The sequence below is a fragment of the Colletotrichum chrysophilum genome (genome assembly GCF_026319265.1).
Source record: "Colletotrichum chrysophilum strain AFK26 chromosome Unknown scaffold_3, whole genome shotgun sequence".
Taxonomy (NCBI): Eukaryota; Fungi; Ascomycota; class Sordariomycetes; order Glomerellales; family Glomerellaceae; genus Colletotrichum; species Colletotrichum chrysophilum.
Genome location: NW_026517290.1, coordinates 451,791 through 474,678, shown reverse-complemented (window position 1 = coordinate 474,678; position 22,888 = coordinate 451,791). Strand labels below are relative to the sequence as shown.

The 22,888-nt window shown below is 59.3% G+C and overlaps 5 protein-coding genes across 5 annotated transcripts; 3 read left to right on the top strand and 2 right to left on the bottom strand.

Annotated features, from left to right (window-relative positions):
• Positions 1 to 1,117: 1,117 nt before the first annotated feature.
• Positions 1,118 to 2,818, top strand: COL26b_000795 (uncharacterized protein; the record flags this gene model as incomplete). The annotated part of the gene is made up of 4 exons (XM_053173760.1): positions 1,118 to 1,128; positions 1,179 to 1,444; positions 1,467 to 2,584; positions 2,651 to 2,818. 4 exons carry the CDS (start codon positions 1,118 to 1,120, stop codon positions 2,816 to 2,818), a joined length of 1,563 nt encoding a protein of 520 aa, XP_053042317.1.
• Positions 2,819 to 3,284: 466 nt separating this feature from the next.
• COL26b_000794 (uncharacterized protein) lies at positions 3,285 to 4,440 on the bottom strand (the record flags this gene model as incomplete). Its single annotated transcript, XM_053173759.1, has 2 exons — positions 3,285 to 4,074; positions 4,121 to 4,440. The coding sequence occupies 2 exons, from the start codon at positions 4,438 to 4,440 to the stop codon at positions 3,285 to 3,287; spliced, it is 1,110 nt and encodes a 369-aa protein (XP_053042316.1).
• A 12,910-nt stretch (positions 4,441 to 17,350) lies between these two features.
• Positions 17,351 to 18,692, top strand: COL26b_000793 (uncharacterized protein; the record flags this gene model as incomplete). Its single annotated transcript, XM_053173758.1, has 2 exons — positions 17,351 to 17,744; positions 17,791 to 18,692. The coding sequence occupies 2 exons, from the start codon at positions 17,351 to 17,353 to the stop codon at positions 18,690 to 18,692; spliced, it is 1,296 nt and encodes a 431-aa protein (XP_053042315.1).
• Positions 18,693 to 20,686: 1,994 nt separating this feature from the next.
• On the top strand, positions 20,687 to 21,381 carry COL26b_000792 (uncharacterized protein; the record flags this gene model as incomplete). The annotated part of the gene is made up of 2 exons (XM_053173757.1): positions 20,687 to 20,855; positions 20,903 to 21,381. 2 exons carry the CDS (start codon positions 20,687 to 20,689, stop codon positions 21,379 to 21,381), a joined length of 648 nt encoding a protein of 215 aa, XP_053042314.1.
• Positions 21,382 to 21,621: 240 nt separating this feature from the next.
• Positions 21,622 to 22,515, bottom strand: COL26b_000791 (uncharacterized protein; the record flags this gene model as incomplete). The annotated part of the gene is made up of 1 exon (XM_053173756.1): positions 21,622 to 22,515. One exon carries the CDS (start codon positions 22,513 to 22,515, stop codon positions 21,622 to 21,624), a length of 894 nt encoding a protein of 297 aa, XP_053042313.1.
• Between the last annotated feature and the right edge of the window lie 373 nt (positions 22,516 to 22,888).

The window sequence follows — 22,888 nt, the reverse complement described above, 5'->3', positions numbered from 1 at the left end:
TGCCTTTAGGTCCTCTGCGCTTATCCACAACCGCTGTCACTGTCACGCTGGGGGAGCTGTCATCCCTACGCCGTCCGCACCCTTTGCAACGCTAATTGGAGTGACCGTCTGACCCGCCAGCGGCCGACGCTCGTCGCCAGCACACTGGAGAGGATACTTTGCAACGCGTTGAATGAGAGCACAGAGCCGCGTACGGATACCTCGACAATCAGCCGCGGGTGCCGTTGCCGGAGCCGACCGTTGTCGTCCTGGCCTGGTCCTGGCATTTGTTTGCTGGCCCTACCGAACGCCCTGGCTCGTGTTAGCGAGACCAGCGCCGGGGGGAACACGGCACGCCTGCTGTTCTCTCTTCGGCCCCATCCCATCTTTCCTCACTGGGCCGCACCTGCACGACGCTAAGCGCTCTGTCGTTGCGGGCTCCGCCTCAAGTGTCTCCTCCTCCTGCGTTCCCCCATCAGTCCTCCCTGGCCTCCCCACACGCGGAGTGCGAGCTCTCCACTCACGATTCAAACACGCCGCGATCCCAGCACCCCCGACCCGGGCGTTGTCCTCCTCTTTTCTGGAGACACTCGTCCTCCTGGACATCCAGTCTCCCGATTCCGGGACCCGTCCCGGTGCTGGAGCTGGTGCTTCATCCGACCTAGTCTAGCTTTTGGCCCGTCTATTAGGACATGGCCAGCAGTTTTGCCATCACGAACAGGCCTCGCAAGAGAGCCCGCGAGGTCGATCCGCCGTGTTCTAGCTTGGCCTCTCCCCCGTCGTCTGACCCGTCCACGTCGCCTCCCAACTCTGCGACGCTGCTGGCTAGTGCGGAGACGAGCTACCAGACGAGTCATACTCACAGCAACCTTCAATCGCCCCCCGCAGAAGTCGCCCAGCACGAACCATCGAACCCGCCCGCTCGGAGACGTCGTTTGTGTAATAATTCACGATTTGAAAGGAGCCACCCGTCGGCGCAGTCCTTGTCCCGTAAGCTACCGTTTGACCCCTGTCCCGCGAGAGGCACAGCAGGGAAGCAAGAGGGAAAAGGGGAAACAAACAGTTTGAACAATGGACTGACAAGAGACAGGACTCGCTGATGGGCCTCTGCACGGCCCGAAACCGCCATCATCACATTATGAGCTCATCGTCACGCCCCAGCTTCCGAGGGAATGCCCCCTTGAGCTGAACTTTTCTAGTCCGTTTGAGGATCACGTAGAGACGAGGCAGCTGGAAGGGCTCAACTATGTGAGACTTGAAAAGGGCATCGTCAATGGCTACATCAAGCTCGGCGCGCCCCGGCTTGCCGCGGGCCACGAGGGCGACGACAACCGCCAGAAGAGCCCGCACAACAAACTGACCGTGTGGTTGAGGGCCCACCAGTACCCAGATCAATGGTTCGAAGAGCTTCATCCCACCGACCAGAGATTCTTTGGCTTTTGTGAGTTCAGCACCATGCGCATTTGTGAGCACCGCTAATTCCACAGACATTGTCGCCTGGTGCTCTGGCCGGACAGTGCTCCGGAGGACCAACACTTGGCTGGTGGACATTGCGCAGATGGCTTACAAGGACAACTGCGTCAAGCATGCGCTGCTCGCGCTCGCCGGCACCTACGTCTTTGACTACCGGCCGCTGCAAAAGTACAAAGACATGGCCGAGTATCACTACAAGAGGGCGGTGATACTGCTGAGCCTGCAGCTCGGTGCCGCTCGCAACGACAGCCTGAGCGACGGTGACATGGAGGCCGTCCTCGCCGCCATCGCCCTGTTGAACATGAACGATGTCGTCTGCAGCGAGCACTGGCGCCTCCAGAAGCGGGTCCCCCGCTGGCTGGACGGCGCCCGCCTCTCCTGCCAGCTGCTGGACACGTCGGACCCGGGCCACCGCTACCGGGATCCCGTCAACATCCAGCCGTCGGACGCCCGCGTGGGCAACGCCATCCTCGCCAGCAGGGCCGCCATCTTCGCGCTCCCGATGATGCCGCTCATGCTCGAGAACACCAAAGACAAGCAGTTCGTCTGGCTGCTCCAGGGATCCGAGCTGAACACGAGCAGGATCCACGGCGGGTGCGGCATGTCCCCGTCGCTCCTCTACCAGTTCGCCCAGATCACCCACACGGCCGCCCTCACCCACCTGGACCCCGTCGACAGCTCCTTCTTCGCCGGTCCCATGGCTCTGCGCATGCTCCACGACCTCCTGGGCCTCTCCCAGTGGTACGAGTTTGAGCGGGCCACGGGCGTGACCAAGGTCAAGGTGGACATCGACACCATCGCCGGCCTGCTGCGCTCCGGCCACCTCGACGCCCACGGCGCCATCAACTCCAAGGAGGGCATGACGGCCTCGACCGCGGAGGCGTGGCGCTTCGCCGCCATCATCTACCTGCAGTGCCGCCTCCTGAGGCTGCCCCGCAACCACCCGGACGTGCTATGCCAAGCCGCCAACCTGGCGGCGACCATCCGTGTCATGCCCACGTCGGGCTACATGTTCACCGCGCAAGCGCCCTTCTTCCCCGTGTTCCTGCTGGGCGTCGTAGCAGTAGAAGAGGAGCACAGCAAGTGTGCCCTCGACTGGTTCGAATCGGTGACCGAGACAAAGTGCCGCTCGGTAAGTGCCGTGCCATCCATCCATTCCGTGACCCAATGCCCGGCCAGGCTGACCCCCCTTTCGTAGAGCGTCCCGCCCGCGTATGAAGCTTTGAAAAAGACCCGCGAGTGGATGGCGTCCAACGTCCACGACGCGCCGCTGCCCATCCCGGACCGCATCGTGGATCGCCACGGCTGGTGGGAAGACGTCGTAGATCACGTAAGCAAGACTTCGGGGACGCTGTGCTTGGTCTAGTCATGAATATAGATTTGCAGCCGAGGCGCAGTCACTACATGTGCATTTAGATTCGAGGCGTTCGTTCTCCTGGGTGTATCATGAAAGAGGTATACTAAGCAGATCATGAGAGATGCCATCCTTACTCAAACTGGGTGGAACATCAGAGGCATACCATTACTCATACAGGTGGACCATGAGAGATGCCATTCTGTCGCTTACTGGGTTGGACCATGAGAGGCGTTCACCATTCTGTCTCGTATTGGATGGACCATGGGTTCATTAACATATATTACGTTGTATTGCTATTGCCGCCGCTGTCTGCTTTCAGCGGGAGATTTCCGTTGGGTATACCAAAGGTGCGTACCAGCGTGTCCCCTTTGCTGGTCACCGTCTAAGCCACATTGAGACAGAAGGGAATAGACCCAGAAACCGTCAACCTGCCCCGTCCGTGTTGCCTGTTGCCTTGTTGCCCTGCCTCGCAGCACTAAACACCGCTGACACTGATGGCACTATCATCACTGTCAGACGACTGCTCGGCGCCCGTGTCCAGGCGGATGAGGTACTGGCGCATCTCGGAGCCCTCAATCGCCCACGACTTGACAATCTCCAGCCCGGCCGCCGCGCACATCTCCCTGACCATCCACTGCGGGCGCTTGTGCGCGTCGAACCAGTCGATCTCGGTGCCCTGCTGCAGGACCAGCCCCGCGTCGCCCCCCGTGGCGGCCGCCGAGACGGCGACGTCGCGGTTCGCCTTGAGGAAGAAGCGGTGGCGCCCCTCGTCCTCCTCGATCTCGCCGCAAATATCCCAGTCCTGCGCCTTGAAGACGGCCTCGCCGAGGAGCGCGTTGGCCCGCTCGAGGCCCTTGTGGAAGAACGTCTCAAAGAGGTCCGGGTGGGCGTGGTAGGCGTCCCAGACCTTGGGGGAGGTAACGTCGTGGCCGTCCATGCCGGCGAGGATGAGGTCGTCGGGGCGCATGATGGTGGACCACTCGCGGAGGGAGGCGACGGCCTTGGCCCAGGGGTCGTTGAAGAGGACGGAGCCCAGCGACAGGAAGACGCGCGGGGCGTCGGCGGGCAGGGCGTCGCTGTAGTCCAGGCCGGCCGCGAAGTCGCCCCAGAGGCCTGCCATCCTGACGCTGCCGCCGGCGTGGGCGGGCGAGAGGAGGTCGAGGTTGGACCGCAGCGACCGCTCCGAGATGTCGAGGGCGAGATACGTGGCCGGGCGGCCCATGGCCTTGAGCTGGTCGAGGAGGTAGTTGACTTTGCGCATGTCGCTAGAAAGGTCAGCGGTGGTCCGTCTTCACGAAGGGGGCTACTCACCCAGCACCCAGGTCAACCATGACGGCGCCCTCGGGGATGCCGACGGCAATCTCGGCGCTGTTCTCCTTGAAGAGCTGGATCTCGTCGCGGGTCTGGTAGTTCTCCTTTGTGAAGATGATCTTGGCCCAGATCGCGAGGCCCTCGTCGGTGTACAGGAGCTCGTCGGGCATGGTAGGGTACTGCTTGGCGTCGCCCTTGCGGGCCGCCATGCGGAAGACGGCGCGCAGGTCGTCCAGGACGTTGGAGGACATGCTGCCGCCGCCAATGTCCAGCACGGTGCCGTGCTCAGGAATCTGGGCCGTCTTGACGTGGGGTCCCATTGTGACTGGTTGAGAGTGGTGGTGGTCTGGTGACGGATGAGGCTATTGCCAAAATGGTAACAGTGAAGGTGGAAGTGTGATGGATGAGGTGGTTGTTTGCGGGTAGCTGCAGGCTCTTGTTGTCGACGTCCGTCTATATATACTCGTGGAGCGGGCATTCACTTCACCTCACCTCACCCCTTAGGCTGATCCTGCCTCGCATCCATTTGATCCAATCTCTTGTGCTTGATTCACTCCCCAGCCTCTGATGTTGACAGCCCTCGCTCAACCAGCAGAAGCCCCCCACACTGGAGGGCCTTGGCGACACTGCCAAACGAATGCTGGAGAGACCTTCACCGGCCAGACATATCTGGACATCAGCCCCGACATGATGCATGCGCATGTATATGGTGCGCCTGGTTGGGGACCCCTAATGGCGGCGTGTGCGTGGAATGCCAACTCCCATGACGCCCTGCTGATGCAGGATCCTCCCAAATACCCCGCTGAGGAGAGGAAACGCGGCGTGTGCGAATGAGAAGACAAACGTCGACCCGTTCCTTGTCTCGCTGCGGTTCCGGCTCACTTACGTTGGTTCAGGTCGCTGGTGGCCGCGGAGACTCCCTCTTTAGGGCCGTCCCGCGCGGCGGGAATAGGGGGAACAGACGGGAACACGATGCATCTTTCGGAGGCGGCCCTGTCCTCCGCCGGAACTCCTAGACACGCATGTGTGGAATCGCGATCGGCCATGATGTCACGGGCCATGAATTATACCCAGCCGTGGTTTTTTAAGAACCATTAGTCCGTTTCCCGAGTCAAGCGATGTCAGCCTTGCAACCTGCCTCTCTTTCAGAGACAACAATGCACGATAGGCCTCTCGGGTACGACTGTCGCAATCCCCCAAGTTCTTCTTCACCAGGGGGGCGGACGCGACCCCGCGCTCGGTGAGCCTCGTCGAATCGCATCCCTGTCCAGGGCACCAAGCATTTACTCGGCGAGCCAATCTCTCGCCCGTCGTCGCAGGGTGACCATCCTCAATCCTTCACCGGTATTGAGACAACAACAACACATGGCGCGGGAGCCGTTTCCTCACGAAGAGTGATTGGCAGTCGCCGGTGTCATGTCGTCCATTCTGGCGGCTCCTGTATAGCACTTTTTGGACAGCATGTCTCAGCGCCTCATCCACCTCGTCGGTCCCCTCCGTCATGTAAGACCGTCATCGGTAGGGCGAAAAGGCGCCAGGCCGCCTTGCAGCTGCATCTGCAGCTTGACACCCACACCGTGACGCATGCTCGGGTCCGCCAGTGCATCGTGCAACAGGAACTCCAAAAAGCTCGCCGTCCTCCGCTCACGAAGCTCGGATGCTGCGATGGCTGCTGGGCGGCGACACTGGTCCGTGTCCTGGCCACGGCGCCGGCCCCGGGCGGAATCACGGAGCGGACCGCGTAGGCAAAAGATGGCTGCTCAGCACGGGGCCTCCTGACGGTCTTTGCTGTCGTGGATCAACCGCATCGGAATGCGACCCTGGCACGTTGTGAATCAGTCCCCGATGCACCTTTGCGCTCTCCTCACCGGTCGACTTCCGACATCCCCGAGTGTCTTGCCCCGATGTGTAATCAACAGGCTCCCTTCGCGGCCAAGAGCTGACGGACGCCAGCCCGAATTCCAGGGCCGGCTGCACTTAATCAAAACCGCGGTCACTGATTGTCGCTCATTGGTGATTTTGCACAGGAAAAGCAACGCCTGCCCCCCCACGTCCGGCTGCGAGACCTGCAGGCCGCGACCGGTTGGCAGCAGCAGTGTTGGGAAGTCGGATGCGCAGCGCAGCGCAGCTGAGCCCGTCCAACTGGGCGCGGTAGACGACCGTGATCGCCTCCGGGCTAGGTAGGGATGCTCCCCGAAGGTTGCTGGTCCGTCGCAGCGGGACCGGAGAATTGACAGCGAGGCACCCACGGCCGCTCGGCAATGTCAAGCCAACGTCTGGAACCTGACTCCAGGCATGAATGAAGCACAGCCAGCATGGGACTCGCGGGCGATCATTCCCAACGCACGGGGCCCCAACACGTACGAACGAAATGGTATCAAGACTGGCTGAGACCCTACCCACTTGCGCTGCGGTAAAAGATAACCGAGAGCTGCGAGTGCGTCGTCGTGAGCATCTTTGCAGGTTTCGGGTATTATTCGCTTCCCCGGATTAGATCGTCTGACCGTCACCATAATGCTCGGTAATTACGGGTGAACCGTCTTGTCGGATGTCGAGGAATCCAATGGGACGGGCGTGACCCAGACCTGCAGCCGGGGTTGGCATTGCTTCCGCAAGGTTTACGCTCCCTGCTGCGCGGTCGAACCGCGGAGTCAGTCCAGATCAGGCTGCTGCGCTCGCTGAGCCCTCGTCATGGCCCGTCATGGATCTGCCTGCCGAAGACTCTATGTAACGCTTCAAAAGGGTCAGTTCCGACCAGTCCCTCACAGGCTCACGGGTCCGAGAAAAGCTTATGGCCCATCCATCTCAGTCCGCAGACATCGAGGGGTACAGGACTCGACCACGTCAGAGCCTGCAATCTCTGAGCTTCTGGCGTCCTCGAATTATGACTGGCGATGGGGCACACGCAGCGCCGTCTTGGTCATTTGCCTGCCGGTCCTGTTCAGCTCGATCCTCCGATGATGCCAGTCCCGCGACCTGCACTCTGATTGTCTTGGAAATCTGCACCTTGGGACAGCGGCGGCAGGGAGTGGCGGCCGTCGGCCCCGATGAGGGTGTGGAGCCGGACGCTCAGCCTGTGGAAGTTTGAGGTTTCTTGAGTCAGTTTCTTGGTACTCGGCCGGATTGAATTTTCAATGGCGGTTTCAGGAGGCAAAGAGGCAGCGTTGCTTGAGCGAGAGATTCGCCTCCTTTTGCACATCCTCGCCAGCATGAAGAGACGAACGTTGAGATGATCACCGGTGGGAAGCCCAATGGTGCCCAAGGTGGAGAGGTCGATGGCCTACAGTTCGGTCGGGTGTCTAGCCAAAAGGGCCATGATGGTGTTGTCGATGCCTTCCAGAAGCCGCGCCAGAAAGTCAGTAGCGAGAGTCCGTGTAGGCACATGACTTTTGAGGCTCCCGAGCGGGAGGGCACTTGTCGGACGTGCTCCCTGGGGCCTCGTCGATCGTCTTCCCGTGCCCGCCAATTGGCACGTCGCGATCGCGTTTGCGGAGCGCGCGTGATGCAGCCCGAAGACGGTTGTTTTGTCTTGTACCGCGGCGGCTTCGTATAGATGCAGCCCGTGGCTGTTGTTTTCACGGCTGCATTGCTTCGACCCGTTCGCTTCCCGGCGGCCTGGCAAGCTGCCGGGATCATGTGGAACAGCGGAAATGCCGGTTCTCGCCGCAGGGAGACCCATCAGGAGTCTCCCCCGTGAATCCGGTTCGATGTTTTTTGAGCGCTGGCTGTCTGATGGGTTGCTGGCCCTTGCCGTCTGAAGGCGCGAGACAAGGTCAGCCTGAACAAGCAGAGAGTCTATGCATCGTGGGAAAGGTGTGCGCGTGCGTGCCATGCAACCAAAAGGACGAAACAGCCAACGGGGCCACCATCGTGGAATCTGCGTCCCTTGCGACGCGACAGCCACCAGAATGCTCGTTGAGCAGCGCCCCAAGCTTGGCAAGAGCAATTTGACAGCTCTCGGGGTAGGATTCACAGGTAGTGTATCCGTAAAGACGGGATAGCGTCGCACCGCCGGCCGACGGTCATCTCGGAGTCAGTTCATCCCACTCAGCTAAGTTTAGCTAGCAGACGTGGTTTCCTCGTGTGGGTGGGTCTAACGAGATTTAACATGCCCATCCCTCCAACTGCCGGCGTCTGGCCTGACGGGACACTCCTGAACGAGTGGTCGTTGTCGTGTCTAGCCGTCGCCGTCCAGTTGCCAGCGAGGCGAGTAGTAGGGCAAGCAAAGCAAGGCAAGGCGAGGCTAGCGCTGCTCTATCCCGTGCTAGTCAAGCTGGAGACGTCGTTTGGCCGCGACTGACAGAGACGAGGTTTCGGCACGGGCGTTTCATGTCCAGATCGAGAAAGGACAATGTAAGGAACTCGACAAGAGGTGTGCAGGACAAAAGTTCTGAGCTGCTCAATGACGAACGGAACGGCCGTCGCGGGCATTATTAAACAAACCATGGGCTGTGGCCACGATCGGGAGACTGGGGCGCGCTATTGACGACTCCATTCCGACTTTTGATTTTTTCTCTCGTCTCGCCCTTGATCCTGACTAGTCCGGGTCGCGGGAAGCACCCAGTTGGCTGATATGTGCACCCGCCACGCTGGAGGGTCTTGATGGCGGTCTCTGACATTATCTTGGATCCAGGTGAGGCTTGGGTGTGCCGTCTTTGTCCCTGGGGTGCATTGGACGGGAGGCGGAGGGCGCTACAGCATTGACAATGGTACGGTGATTGGTTTCGAGGTGCGATCAGGCCGGGCGTTCGTCGAGTGTGTGTGTGCGCGTGCGTGTCCGGCTCAGCGGTCGTTAGTGCGGCGGAAGAGAGACACTGGCTAGGAGATGTCGTTGCTTCGGCACGGAGTCGACGGGAGGCTGAGGCTGCACGGTGGCAGCAGGGCTGACGCAGATGTCGACGGCATCGTCGTTGTCTTGATAAACTTGGAACGCTAGCTGAAGGCCTCGACGAACGGCCATCCTGGGGCTCGAGGGCATCTGGCATCTGGCATCTTGTGGCGTCTGCCACAGCGCGGACGCCTGAAGAGAGCGGTGTATCGCCTGCCGCGAGAGAAGGAGAAGAAAAGGACAGTAGCCGACAAAAATAGACAAGATTTTCGGTTTCGCGGCCCTCACCGAGGCTGTTGATGTGACCTGGTCTTCCTGGTTGACGACAAACAAGGATGCATGATGGTCGATATTTAGGGGTGGCCTGTGAGCCTGAGGCAGGGTCAGGTAGGAGGCCGCAGGGACGCCGGTTCTCCTGCGGTACTTGTCGAATACTCTGACGGTGATGCTGTCGTGTTGTAGCGTCGTGACGATGGCACCCAGCAGGCACAGACGTGATGGAGCATGATGCCAATCGTGCCCGTGGACGACCGTCTGCAAGGTACCTCCCAAGTCTTCAGTGAGAGGCGCACTGTGAAAGGTGCGGCATCGAGGGGCACGGCCCATGAAGCAAGTCTGGGGGCCAAGGCACACGGAACACCAACGTCAGGGGTCGGAGCGCTGAACCTGGTCGCACAATGGAAGGCAGTAAGCGACAATGGAAGGATGAATAGAAGCTTGCATGGAACAATCATGGAAGCCTCCCCCCCAGAGGCCCAAGGGTCGATGCATAGGAAACGACGTCGGCGCCCGTCAATCATTCTGTAGCCGCCGCGCCGAGTTGACATTCGACTATGACCTGCCAGGAACAGATATTCCCTCCCGCTAGCGCCGTGTTGCGCCGCGGCGCTGTTTATCGGCCGATGATGCAGATATCCAGGCTATTCGCAGACGGCAGCAAGCAGCTCATGCGACTGAACCTGGGATCTTCACTTTGTTGCGAAGATCCGGCAGCCGCATCCCCTTCCCCATTCCCGTCCCCTTCTCGACGTGCAGTACGTACGTACATACCTGTCTCTTCAGCTGTTGAGTTGGTTGCAGTATGTAAGCCAGCCGCCTGAAACAGCTTGCCCCGAGGATGGTTGTACGACTCGTACACGCTCAATTTAGCTCGGGTTTGCTGTTTGGGACGATGCTGGCCGCAGAGTCGTTAACCTCGTCCGCCTTACCACATGCTCCATACTTTGCAATACACACAGCATCGAGCAGAGCCTCCAACCGCCTTTTGGCTCTGCTGACCGCTTCTCTGCATCATCTGCGCCTGACCGTCGAAGCCTGTTCTCGACTCGTCCGTGCTGGGGTTAGGGGGCTCTCTTTTCTCGCTTCTCCCATTCCCCACGTCTCTCGCTCTTCCTCTTCGAGGTTGGCGGTCAGTGTCACCAGATTGCTCGTGAGCTTCGACTGATTAGGATCTCTGTAACTGCAGTAGTACGACCCGCACAGACAATCTTTGTTCAATGTCGCCTGCGGCAATCTCCGTCGATGCTCGCTAGTCTACAGACCCCCATCACCTTGACCACTCCACGTACCTTGCATTGCGGGTGTAATAAACGATGCCGCATGAGTGCCTTAGCCCATGGTAGATGCCGTGCTGTGCGGCGCGCCTGTGTCTGAGCTGCTGCGAGAACGTAAGGTCCATGTCTTGACGATGCGGATACCGCTAGCTTCTGTGGGAGTGGTAAGCTCTGGCAAAGGGCCGCCCATTTGCAATGGGACCCTGCCCGAGCCAGTCTGAGCTTCGGGAGCAGAGCCGCGGGATATTACGATGACGGTTGACGGTTGGGAGTCATCCCTTGCCCTGCTTGTCCCGTGATGCATCGCGCTGGTCATGCCGGAAGCCCATTGCATGCCCCCATCATCCAGTCATTTCAAACTTCAACCCTTCTCTTTCCCAACGGCGGTCCCGTTCTCAAGTCAAGGCAGCCATGCGCGCGCACTCGAACGGGAGGCCAGGGCGACAAACACACACACACACGACAATGTCGACCGTACGGACGTTTTGTCTGAGCTGCCCGAGCCCGACAACCATAACCATGGCCAGGCGCGAGCTGAGCGCTGTACGGTGCCGTGACCGTGTGAGCGAGACGGGCCTCCAGTCCGTCCGCGCGACGCCAGCAAGCGCGTCCAAGGCTGATACGATGCCAGGTGCCCTGCTTGCCAGGCCCTGCCGTGTGCAGCAAGAAGTCCGTGTAATCTTGCTCGGCCGGCCAATTACCCGGGGACCCCTGAGCTCGACCAACCTTCTCGAAGCATTCCAGAAGGAGTGGAGAGGGGAAAAAAAAAAAGGGCCTGCAGGGGCGGTTTGACCTCGGGGTTCCACCCTCGTCGCAGATGAAGCGGCGAGACGGCGGCGCAGCCCATCCCTTTGACGCAGCCGTAATTCCATCCAGGCTTCTACGCCGTCAATCCCTTCTAGAAGGCTTCTGGAAACCTTCCCCGGCGGGACTAGTGCCAATCTCCCAGTTTCCTGCCTTCATGCATGGACCATCGCCTCTCCCCACGCATCCAGCTTTTGTGCCAGGCTATTGCTTCCATCCTTGCAGCATCTTGTCACAGATGTTGGCGGCGGCACCCCTTTTTGGCCGCTGCTCCCTGGCTCAGATGCTCAGCTGCCCTGCACAAGAGCCGGCCCAGCAGAGGTAGAGACGTCAAGGCCGTCCACTTGGTGATGCTGATCCTCGGCGGAGAGGGGTCGGCTGTTGTGCGTCCCTGTCGTGTGTATCCCTCTGGGGGCCGATTCCGACTCCAATGGCATGTTGTTCTCCATGGACGTTTGCTCGAGTACCGCAGTACGAGCAGGGCGGCCTGCAGGATGGCTTTTTGAAGACGTTTCCCCGGCGAGGAGGCTGCAAGCCCGGCGCGTCATTCAGCATTTGAATTAGGAACCCCGCTAACGTGCAGAATACTCGAAGCCGTCGACGGAGGCTTCTGTGCTCCTGCTGCATGTACCACGCCACGGACACACAGTGCCCTCCTACTGTCCGAAGCGCAGTCCAGTTGCAAAGGGCCGTTGGGACAACGGTTCAACGGCTGCGTCTGTCTTGTCCCAAGGGCCATTAATAGATCCTAGTGTGCCAAACGGCCAACACAGAGGATGACGATTTGTTCAGGTCAAATGGCTTATCCCCAAGGCTGGCGTGTGTGATTGCCAGGCCTGTTCACCGTCACGGCGCGCCAGAAGGTTTCCTCTGGCAAACAGACCTCTCTTCCAGAAGGAATGGAGTGATTCCATGATATTGCCCCTTTCATACGGCGGAGCAGCCGGGTGCCCCTGCACCTTGCATCGTTGCACTCTCGCAAGGCCCTTGGATCGAGATTGGCCATGCTATAGCAAAGAGAGGCTCGGCTTCAGACGTCAGTGACAGCACGGAATAGGCATGGGCTGGGAAGGGGGAGCAAGGGACCATTCAAACAGCTCCAGCGCAACTTTGTTTCGTGACTTTGATACGTGCTCTGAAGGCCGCAGCCAATTTCACGGCGTCCGAGCGTTCATTAGATGGCACTCTGCACCTCGTGCCGTAACATTACGGTCATGGGCATAATGATGCATTTCTTCCCTTTCCCTTCGAGGTTCGGCTGCCAAGCAGCTGGCGCAAACACTAGGGTGGCGACAGCTTCTGCGGCGGCTAGTCTCCAAGATGGTCTTTGTGAGGGTGCCGCGTGGGAAATGAGCGGTAATGAACTGCGCCTGCCCATTGTCGGGGGCTGGTTGCCGTTCATGTAAGGTGCCAGGCCATTGCAGGTAGACGTCAGGCACGGCCGTACGACGCGGAGGCGAGAGATGTGCGTGAGATGCTGCGAAGAGATCCGGATACTGCGCGTTGGGTGATCTGGGACTCGGGATAATGCGAGATGGAGTGGCTCTGGCCACACTCTGTCTGCCCTCCATGACAGCGCACGCTCAATGATGCCCGGCCGGCGACAACGGTGCTTGCCCAATCGAGGAGGGGAGTGGCTACATGGAAGCTTTGGAACATTCGTCTGGCACAGGGTCAGAGCACCGCCAAGTCTACCTTATCTGACGAGCACTGGCGGTGGTGGTGGTTGGGTAGGTACCCGAGTGCCGGCGGCCACATTTTGGCCATCGCCAGGCCCAGGGATGGCATGGCACGGCGGGCGCTGGATGGATGGCCACCTTCACGGCCAGAGGCTGGTCATTGATCAACGGGTGTTGGCGAGAGATTCATCAGTGGCCGTCGTGTGCTCTGAGTGCTGGGGTTTCCCGCTCATTATGTTTTCTTGGTTGCGCAGTGCACCCTCACGAGCCTCCACGAAGGCCAGACTCCCATTGTCAAGTCAGTTCAAATTCTGAGCAGTTCGGGCAGCGGGCAGTCCCTGGCGGCATGGGAAACAGATGCGAGCAACCACCCCTGCTCCGCCCTATCGTAGGTTTTGTCTGTGGGGATGCGAAAGGTAATTTGGTGTGTCTCGTTCTAGCATTTGACTGGGAGACGAGAGGTCCACTCTTTTGGTGGAGATGATGGCAGAAATAACCCGATTGTTTGATGATGACGAGGCAAAACGAGAGAAAAGCCAAATAGTCGCCGGGGGGGTTGCTCTGCTAGGCGAGCCAGCCCAGCCAGGGGAGCGGACAGACAGCGCTGGGAGGTGTCTAGGTTCCTGGCGAGGGCCCCTGAAGAGCAACGGGGAGCAGAGGGACGATGAAGATGATGATGAGCACGACGGGCGGTAACTGCGGCGGCGGCAGGCGGCGGTGTCGGCGGCAGCTGTAGGTAATCGTCAGGTACGCACGTAGCGGTGATGACAGGTGGTCCCCTATTCTGATTGATGATGCAGGGCGTGCAGATCGGTCTGTATTGTTTGTCTGTTTTCTCAACGGCTCATTTGACATGGACATGAAGCGCCGTGATGGAGGGTGGTCAACGGATGGGAGGTGGTCGTTGCTGTCGCGTTGCTGCTGGGTCTGCTGGGTGTCCGTAGTCATGGTACTGCGTAGACCAGTTAGTTGGACAGTCGACCGGGCTTTGACATTGGCATTGGCATAGGGAGGCGTCCATGTCGTTGGTGCCGCTATTCGTGCCCAAGGTCCGCCGTAGCCATTGCTGGCCGCTGTCGTGCCGTGCTCAGGCCGTTTGGTGCATAATGTCTGTTCCTGTGATTCCCGTCGTCGCTGACTGGGGCATTTGCTTCCTTTCCGTCGACGGCGCTGCCAATGGCAATTGCAGAAGACGACTGTAGAGAGAATGGGCAGTCCGCCCGCAAGCGTCAGCTCCAGGTGCAGCTCGCAGGGCGGTCCCAACCCCTGAATGGCCTCCCACGACTAGCGGTGGCCCAACCGGCAATGGAACAACAGCACAAGGACGATCGTCACCGACATGGAGGTCTCCTTGGTCCAACAGGGCAGATCCAGCACCTCCCGTCAGGTTACCTCAGGCCTCTCAGGGAGCACTCCGTGTGCACGAGTGAGCTGAGGTCACCCGCTGCCCGGGCAAGTCACAGTCGAGGGCGGCCAGCACTGTGCGCACTGGGTACGACAGGCGCAGGCGCAGGCACTGGCAGTGGCAGGCAGGTACGTGTGGTGGGAACTCGCGGCAGGTGGAAACTCAGTGTACGGTTTGGGCGACAGAAGGGCAGGGAAGGCAGGAAGAGGAAAGGACGTGGAAGGCGAGGAAGGCAGGGGTGGGCGAGCAGGGCAGGGGGCACGCACCCTTGCTGAGGAAAGGACGTGGAAAGATGTGACCTAAGCAGGGTGAGGTCCCCACGTACCGAAGTACCCTCGTACCCACTCACCTCAGGGCCACCTAGGGTGACCTAGGGTGACCTCCTGGCCCTGCCAACCCCCCGTCACCCCCGTTCGTTCCTGCTTCAGCGTGAATGGCCCCGGTGTCCACTCTGGCCAGCGTCCCAGCTAAACCGTTCGTTTCAATTCACCAAGCTTCCGCACTTGGGACATCTCACTTGACCTGACTTGGGGGGAGGGTGCGCGTGCGAGTCGAGCACCTCGCATCTCAGGAGCTGCCTTTCTCGCTGTTACTTGTGTGTGTGTGTGTGTGTATGCGTGTGTGTGCTCGCCTGGTACTGTGTGCAAAAGATTGAATGAGGATGGAAAGGTACGCAGCACACTCGTGGGTGTGTGTGGTGGAAGAGGCCATGTATGAACGAGATGAGTGCGTGTGTAATGAATCTTTTTTTTCCTCTCCTCTGCCAGCGAGTGTCAAGTCAGACAGGACACGCCGGGCCATCAAACAAGTACCTCGCTCTGCAAAGTATGTACGAATGTACCTCGACACGCCGTCCGTCATCCGTACCTCACTTTTGCCTACCTACCCTTACTTATCCTTATTCATATTCTGCTCTCACCTCTCATTCGATTCATAAAGTAAACCCATTTCTTTTGTCCCCATCCCGTCCGTCCACCACCGTCCATCGTCTTGCCCATGTCCACAACAACCTGTCCGGCCCCTACCTGGCTCTTCTCATCGATCCGTTACCCCCCCTTCCCTCCTTCCTTTCTGCCCCCCCGGTCTCACTAAAAGGATCGTCTCCGTGGTTGACATTTTTATAATACCTGCCGAACCCCGTCCGTCAGTCCCTGCGCTCCGCCTGCTGCGTCACAGCTTCTTCCTTCCTTTCCCTTGCTCTCTGCTCAGGCTCAGGCTTTTGCTCGCACCGCCGCAACGCACCGCATCCCACACACGCGCATACACCAAGCAGGAAGGGGGCCCTTTTTTCCCACACCTTACATATCTCAACGCTCCCTCTGCAGTAGCGACAAAACTCAGTCAACCGTGCTTTCTTTTTCCTACCTTTTCTTTCCTTTCCTTGCCATTGACGACGCATTCCGACACCGAAAAGGAACTGCAAACCCGCATTGAGATACCCAGGTCGTGGTCATCAGGTAAGCTGCACCGCTTTTTTCTGTTTACTTTCCTGCCCCCCTTCATTTCTGCCGCTGCCGCATCGAGGTCCATCGAGGTCGTCGTTTGCCCGTTTCCCGTTCCTGTTTGCAGCGTTCACGTCGTTGGCCTGTTCACCCGGCAGCGTTCCTGGCTTGTTCCCACGCCATTTGGGTTGTTGCCGCTGGCTGCCGCTGCCACTGCCACTGCCTGCTCCTTCCTCCTTGCTGCGCGTGGCGGTACGTACCTCCAACCGTGTTGGCCTGTGGCTGCCGCCTTGCCTGGGGCCACTTCTGGGGCTGTCCAGCGCCTTGGTCACGTCGCCGCAGCTAATTTTTTTTTTTTTCCCTCTCACCTCGCGCTCTCACACGTCCACTTTTCCCCTAACCCTGCCGGACCATCTGCACCCCCGATCATAAGGTTTCTTGGCCCCTGTTACCTCATCTCATCCGAGACCGTCTGTACGCGAACTTTGACAAACACTCCTCGACACTGGACAGCCCTCGGCGTCGGAGGCACCAGCTTTTCCTTCCACACTCTCTCTCCCGGCCATCAATCCTGGCTTTGACACTCTTCTAGCCTGTATATCAGGCCTTCCATCTGCATCTACTGACAGGAGGCGCGTCTAGTTGGTCGATCTGATACGGCCGCCTTCACACCTATTCACTCCCTCTGCTTTTCCGCCTTCACCGCGACTCGACTCGCACACATCCGAGAAGGACATAACCATCCCTCGATCGACTCTACGAGTGCTCTCTGCACGCGTGCCATCTCCGACGATTAATCTGTGGTGGGCTGTGCCTCCGTTCTATGATCATCACCACTCCTTGCGCCACGTCGATATTCTTACCGACACAACCCGAGTCACTATATATAATCGTCACCGCTTCGGCTACCCACTGAACACCAAGCAACACCGATCTCGACTCGAGCGAAGCTTGACCCGGGCGGATACTTTGGGCGGCAAGGACGAGCAACATACTGGTCTGTGATCTTTGATCGGTCTCTCCCGGATTTTTCGCAGCACCCGTACAAGGTAAGCCTGCGACCACAACCCGTCAGTCTGATTCAGCCCGGATCCGCCACCAGGTGCTCCTGGCACTTCTAGTCATGCCAGCGAGCATGCCGGGCTACCCCCGCGATCATTTTGCCTTGCCCAACCCTGTGTGTGGAGTCGCACTCAAAACGCTCCCTACTCGTGGCGATGTGCTTCCCCCCTCAAGATGGCGCTGCTCCCTAGGCGCCTTCGTCCTTTTAGCCTCTTGTCTCTCGGTGTCGCTCTGTATACTAACTTTTTTCAAGAACACGCAGTCCTTTTGAACCTAAAGTCACCTTCATCTGACGCGGTGAATCGTCTGAAAACCATCCTGCAAGCTGGCCATCCACGCAGCAGGGATACTGACACCGACTGGCGATTTCCATCGTAATATGAGGTCGCCTGTTTCGGGCGAAGTAATGGACATTGGCAACTTGATGAATCAAAGAGCTATGCAACAACACGCCCCCATGCACACCGGAAACACCCCGGATCGCCAGATGCCTCATCTCCCTCAACTCACCGCGAGAAACATGGCCGAACCCCCAATGGACCGCGCCGGCTCCCCTCACGGATCTGAATACTCCCAGCACTCTCGTCACACCATGGAAGGTGTTCCACGATCATACCCGTCGCCCAGCGCCGGCTCATACCCCTCTCCCAGCGCCATGGTCGGCGCCCCGATGTCCATGCAAGTTCCTGTCTCTCACATGGCACCGATCCTGCCTGGCATCCCGCAAGAGATGTCCCAGCACATGGGCTATAAGGCGCCCGAGCAGCAGGCACCTCAGCAGCCTGCAAAGGCCTACCCGTGCAGCACCTGCGGCAAGGGCTTCGCCCGCCGCAGCGACCTGGCCCGTCACGGTATGTACTAATCTAAGGCTTCGAGGTTCAGCACTAACTCGAACAGAACGCATTCACAGCGGCATCCGCCCTCACGTCTGCGACTTCCCCAACTGCGGCAAGCAGTTTATCCAGCGATCTGCCCTCACCGTCCACCAGCGTGTCCACACGGGCGAAAAGCCTCACATGTGTGAGCGGTGCGGCAAGCCTTTCAGCGACAGCAGTTCCCTCGCCCGTCACCGCCGAATCCACTCCGGCAAGCGTCCATACAAGTGCCCGTACGCCGACTGCCAAAAGACCTTTACCCGCCGCACCACCCTGACCAGGCATCAAAACCACCACACCGGCACCGTTGAGGAGGCGGCTGCGGCCACCGCCGCTGCGCTTGCCGCCCGCGGAGCTGCTGCGAAGCCCACCCGCTCCGACGGCGATGCCATGTCCAACCGTGGCTCCCCTCTGACGACACCCTCCCCCGGCCAGCGGACCCTGTCAATGTCTCCCAGCGCGGACAACATGCACCGTGCCAACGCCGAGTTCCAGTACATGGGCAACAGCTCCCTCCCCGTGCACCTCCAGCGCGACATGCACGTCGGCAGCCCTGCGTCGACAACATCGGCCGGCTACAATAACGGCATCCGCCCGACCTCCCACCCTACGGGCTACGGACCTCCTCCCACGCTGGAGCCCAGTGTCGAGCAGCACTCGGGTCCCGGCAGCGCAGGCGGCAGCCCTCACATGAGCAGCGTCGGCTGGCAGTCCCCGTCTCACGTCCCGTCGCCCTCGCACAGCAGCAACGGCGGCAACGGATACACCTACCCCGACCCCGACGCGTACCCGTCTGCCCCCTCCCTCGGCGGCCAGATGTTCTACGGCAACGCTGGCCAGGTCCGCCGCCCCCAGAGCACGGAGCCCCCCGCCGCCTACGATATCAAGGGTCGTCAGAGCGAACTGTGGGCGGGCGCCCACTAGGAGTCTCAGGGCGAGTGATCTGTCTGCGTCTTCCTTGGACAGTTGTGTCTTTTTTCTTTTTCCTCGAGTAACGAAAAGTTTGTGCATGGCAAGGTGGTGGGTGGGTAAATACATACAACTTTAATACTGCGGGCTGCACCGGGAACGGGTCAGGGAGATACCACAGGGTCGGTCAGCCATCTGGTTCGTTTAAAAAACACGCCTTTTCTTTTGTAGCTTGATAGACGGGCGGAAAGCACAACTTCATGATGACTCTGGGCCTGCATAGGCATTGGCGGGAGGCAACGGTTGGGAGGAGTTTCCAAGATCAGGAAACGAGCGCTCCTGGGCGGGACACCCCGATAAAGGACTGGACTCTTGTTTTGTTGCGGATCTTTGTATGCAAACCTGTACTAGACAATGAACGCGAGTAGCTTATTCTTCTCATCACAAGTCTGTGAATTCAGTGACAATCCAGGTGGGGGGCAGTGTTCTCAACAGCTTCAATCATGGTACACCTAATACCTCGACGGGGACGAAAGTAGCAGAGAAACCGACAACAACGAGGACGAGAAAAGAAGACGACAGGAGACGACGACGACAGAAACCGACGATGATGGACGACAACTATGGACGACGGCGATGGACGACGACGACGACGACGACGATAGACGATGATAAACGACAACAAAATAGGCGATTAGAAGGGACACGGATTACACGCATGTGTGGTGGACACTGCCTGGCTGGCAAAACTCCTGCGATCTCAGTGACAATCCAAGTGGGGAGCAGACGTGACCAGCTTGAGGTTCGATCTCACGATGGTCAGTGTGCCGACGACGGGGCGAGTCTAAGGTAGCGTTGCGTTGGATGGTCCGGGGGACGGCGACCCGCTGCACTTGGCAAACTTTTGATGGAATGGCAGCTGGGCCGACGGGCTTTGTTCGATGCCAAGGGGACGGCCACGCGAGCCTACTTTAACAAGTGGCCTCGCTTCTGCATGCGCTGACAGCGGCTGGATGACAGCTTTTCGGCCGAATCCATTTCCTCATCAACGAAAGCTGATGACCAAACGCGGTTCTTGTTTTCTAATCGGGGCGTTCCAGCCTCAGCAGCAGAAGTGAGGCGGGCGGGGCGATTCAGACCCGAGGCATACGTCGTTTGCTCTGGTCTCGGATTGATGAGAAAATCAGAAAAAAAAAAGCGTTTCTGCAGGGGCAGAGGACCGCCTTCCACGGGTGGCATCTGGTTGGTCGGCTGTCTCGCAGGTGTTGGTTGCTGCATTTGCTGCATTTGGGAAATAAGTGATTACTCAACTCGAAATCTTGAATCGTTCTTCTGAGGTCAGGAGCTCGGATAATGCGAGAGGAAACCGGAGACGGATGGCTCCCTTTTTGGCTTTAGTGAGACGGGCAGGGCGGGCGTTGCGCGTGGCATCCCCCAAAAAGTAGATTGCTAGTCCGAGTGTAGCCGTTTTCCAGTTCTTGCTTGTCGTTCTGAATCGCTAATCCGAACGTCTCGTTCTCGGTAGCCCCCAGAGATGACTCGATTAGTATACAATCTCTGGTGGAACCCTCGCCCGTGTTTGCTTGTCTTGGTGTAAGCCGAGAAGGGGAGGGGGAGGGGGGTGCGTAAGAGAGAGAAACAGTGTCTGGGTGTTTGTGGGATATTTATCCCACTGGCAGCTCAGCCGGCGGGAAGCAAGCCTGATTACTATTCAATGTCGTGCCTTGGGTGTCTTGACCTCACCTGAGGCGTGGGCGGCCGAAGTGAGAAAAAAAAAAGAAGACACTCTCTCGAGACTTAAGATGCATGGCCAGCCCTGATTCATTCTTTCGCTTTTTGCCCGTCCATCCCCGCATTGAAGTTAGTAGTCCCCGCAGAGCGTGTAGCTGATCCCACGCGGTTTGACGCCATCGCGGACCGAGGCTTTTCTGCTTCGGGGCTAAGAGGAATATCAAGTTTTCGCCCACCACTCCCAATACTCTGCAGAATCTCACGACGCACAAAACAAAATGACAGTCATTCGTATCGAGGCCGTCACGGACATGCTCTGTCCGTGGTGCTACGTCGGCAAAAAGAACCTCGACCGCGCGATCGAGCTGTACCGCGAGACGGACCCGTCCGCCGAGTTCCAGGTGGCATGGAAGCCCTTCTATCTCAGCCCGGCGATGAAGAACTCTGGTCGGTTGGCCGTCCATTCTCACCCAGACTCACACTGACGCAGACAGGATACGATAAGCGCACCGTCTACACGAGGACGTTCTCCGCGGCGGGCGATTTTGAGACGGCTTTCGAACGCATCTCGTCCGACTGCAGCCGCGCGGGCATCAAGCTGGACATTAGCGGTACCACGGGCAACTCTCGGCAGTGCCACAAGCTCATCGCCCTCGCGTTGATGAAAGGCTTCGACGTGCAGGACCGGCTGCTGGACGCCCTGTTCCGGGGCCACTTTGAGGAGGGTGCCGACATTTCGGACAGGGAGTTCCTGCTAGCGGCGGCGGCGGAGGCGGGGCTGGACGAGCACGAGGCTGCGAGGGTGCTCGACAGCGAGCGGGCTGGCGAGATTGTCGACGGCGAGGTCATCCGGGCGAGGAAAGCGGGCGTCAACGGCGTGCCCACCTTCACCATCCAGGGCCGGTGGAGAGTCGGCGGGAAACAGGAGCCGGACGTCTTTCTGAGAGTGTTTGAGAGAGTTGCCGAGGAGTGAGTGAGACGTTTGCCTAGTCGAGTCAGCAGCATAGCGGCGCGGATGATACCACAGTTGAGCATCGGGTCTGGTAATAAGTTTATTCATCGCCTTTTCTGCCCCTCACCACAGGACCTGTCCCTGATCGGCCGTGACAAAGCCAGTCTGAAACCCATTCTATAAGACCGAGGAAACCTATCCGAAATCGCCCAAAGAGCCGCCGCCCATCAAAACGCCAGAAATGCAGCCGAGTGTGTCCGTCTACCGCTTCGTAAGGTGGCTGTAGTCCTTGAGCAGATGCTCCATGTGCGTGTTGGTCGTCTTGCCGGTACGGCGGACGGCGCGCTTCTTTTGCTTGTTGTTCTTGGGATCGACCTTCTTGATGAGGCTCGGGTCGGCGCTGGCGGGCTTCTGCCCGACGGAGACGAGCTTCTTGACGATGTCGTCGGTGCTCGGCACCTCGACGGCGTTCCACATGCGCTTGAACTCGTCGTCGACGTGGTGATGCAGCGTCGCGTCGTCGAGCCAGATGGCGCGCGGGTGCTGCTCCTTCTTCGTCTTGACGATGAGGATCTTGTGCTCGCGCTCCAGCTCCATCAACGCCTGGTCGCAGTCGGGCCAGCCGTCTTTCAGGTCCTTGACATTGGTCCCCTCGGCGTCCTTCTTGCTCTGCAGGTGGCGCAGGAGCGAAATCTTGTCCTTGACACCAGGGATGATGGGCCGGTGGACGTACGTGCCGGTCCTCCACGTCTGCTCCGAGAGCTTCGAGTCGGGGACCCACTGGATGCGCGGATGGCGACGCATGGCCTCGACCAGCGACTGCTTGTGCTTGTCGGTGCTACGCGTCTGGCCCAGGTGGTCAAATATCTCCGTGGCCGTCTTCGGCTCGTCCTTGCCCTTGAGCCACTCGAGGGCATACTGCATCTGCGTGAAGACCTCCTGACCAAAACTAGTGTTCTGAGGCTGCGAGTAGACGACAGCGTTGGGGTCGCGCTTGCGCTTGCCGGACGAGGCATCGTTCTTGGATGCGGTGCTGCCGACAGAGGGAGAGGGCGAAGGCGGCGCCAACGACGGCTTCTTGGCCGTCAGCTTGCTGGCGGCCGAGGCGAGCGAGCTGTTGAAGGCTGCCTTTTGCTTCTCGAGGAGGGACGACATCTTGGCGGGTGTGGACGGTCTCTAGTATATATTGGAGGGAGCCGATGACGGGTTGTAGATGCTTTTCAGCATACAGTCGTGGGTGGTTGCTGCACGTTTAGTGACCAGGCAGCCACGCGACTCTGCCGATCGAGAAGCAGAAACAAGATCAAGTCTTTCGGCAGTCTCTTCGCCGTCGCTCGTATCTCGTAGATTCCCAGTTTCCCCGACAACTCTTCGCTTCAATGGTCAGCTGCGTGAGCTGGGCGGCGTCGCGCTGTCGTCGGCGGCTCGCTGCCTCGTCCTCGCGGTCGCTCTCCTCGGGTCGCGCTGTCGTGCCTTGGTCGTTTTTTCTCCCGTCGTTCCCGCTGCTTCGACATCCACAATTATATCC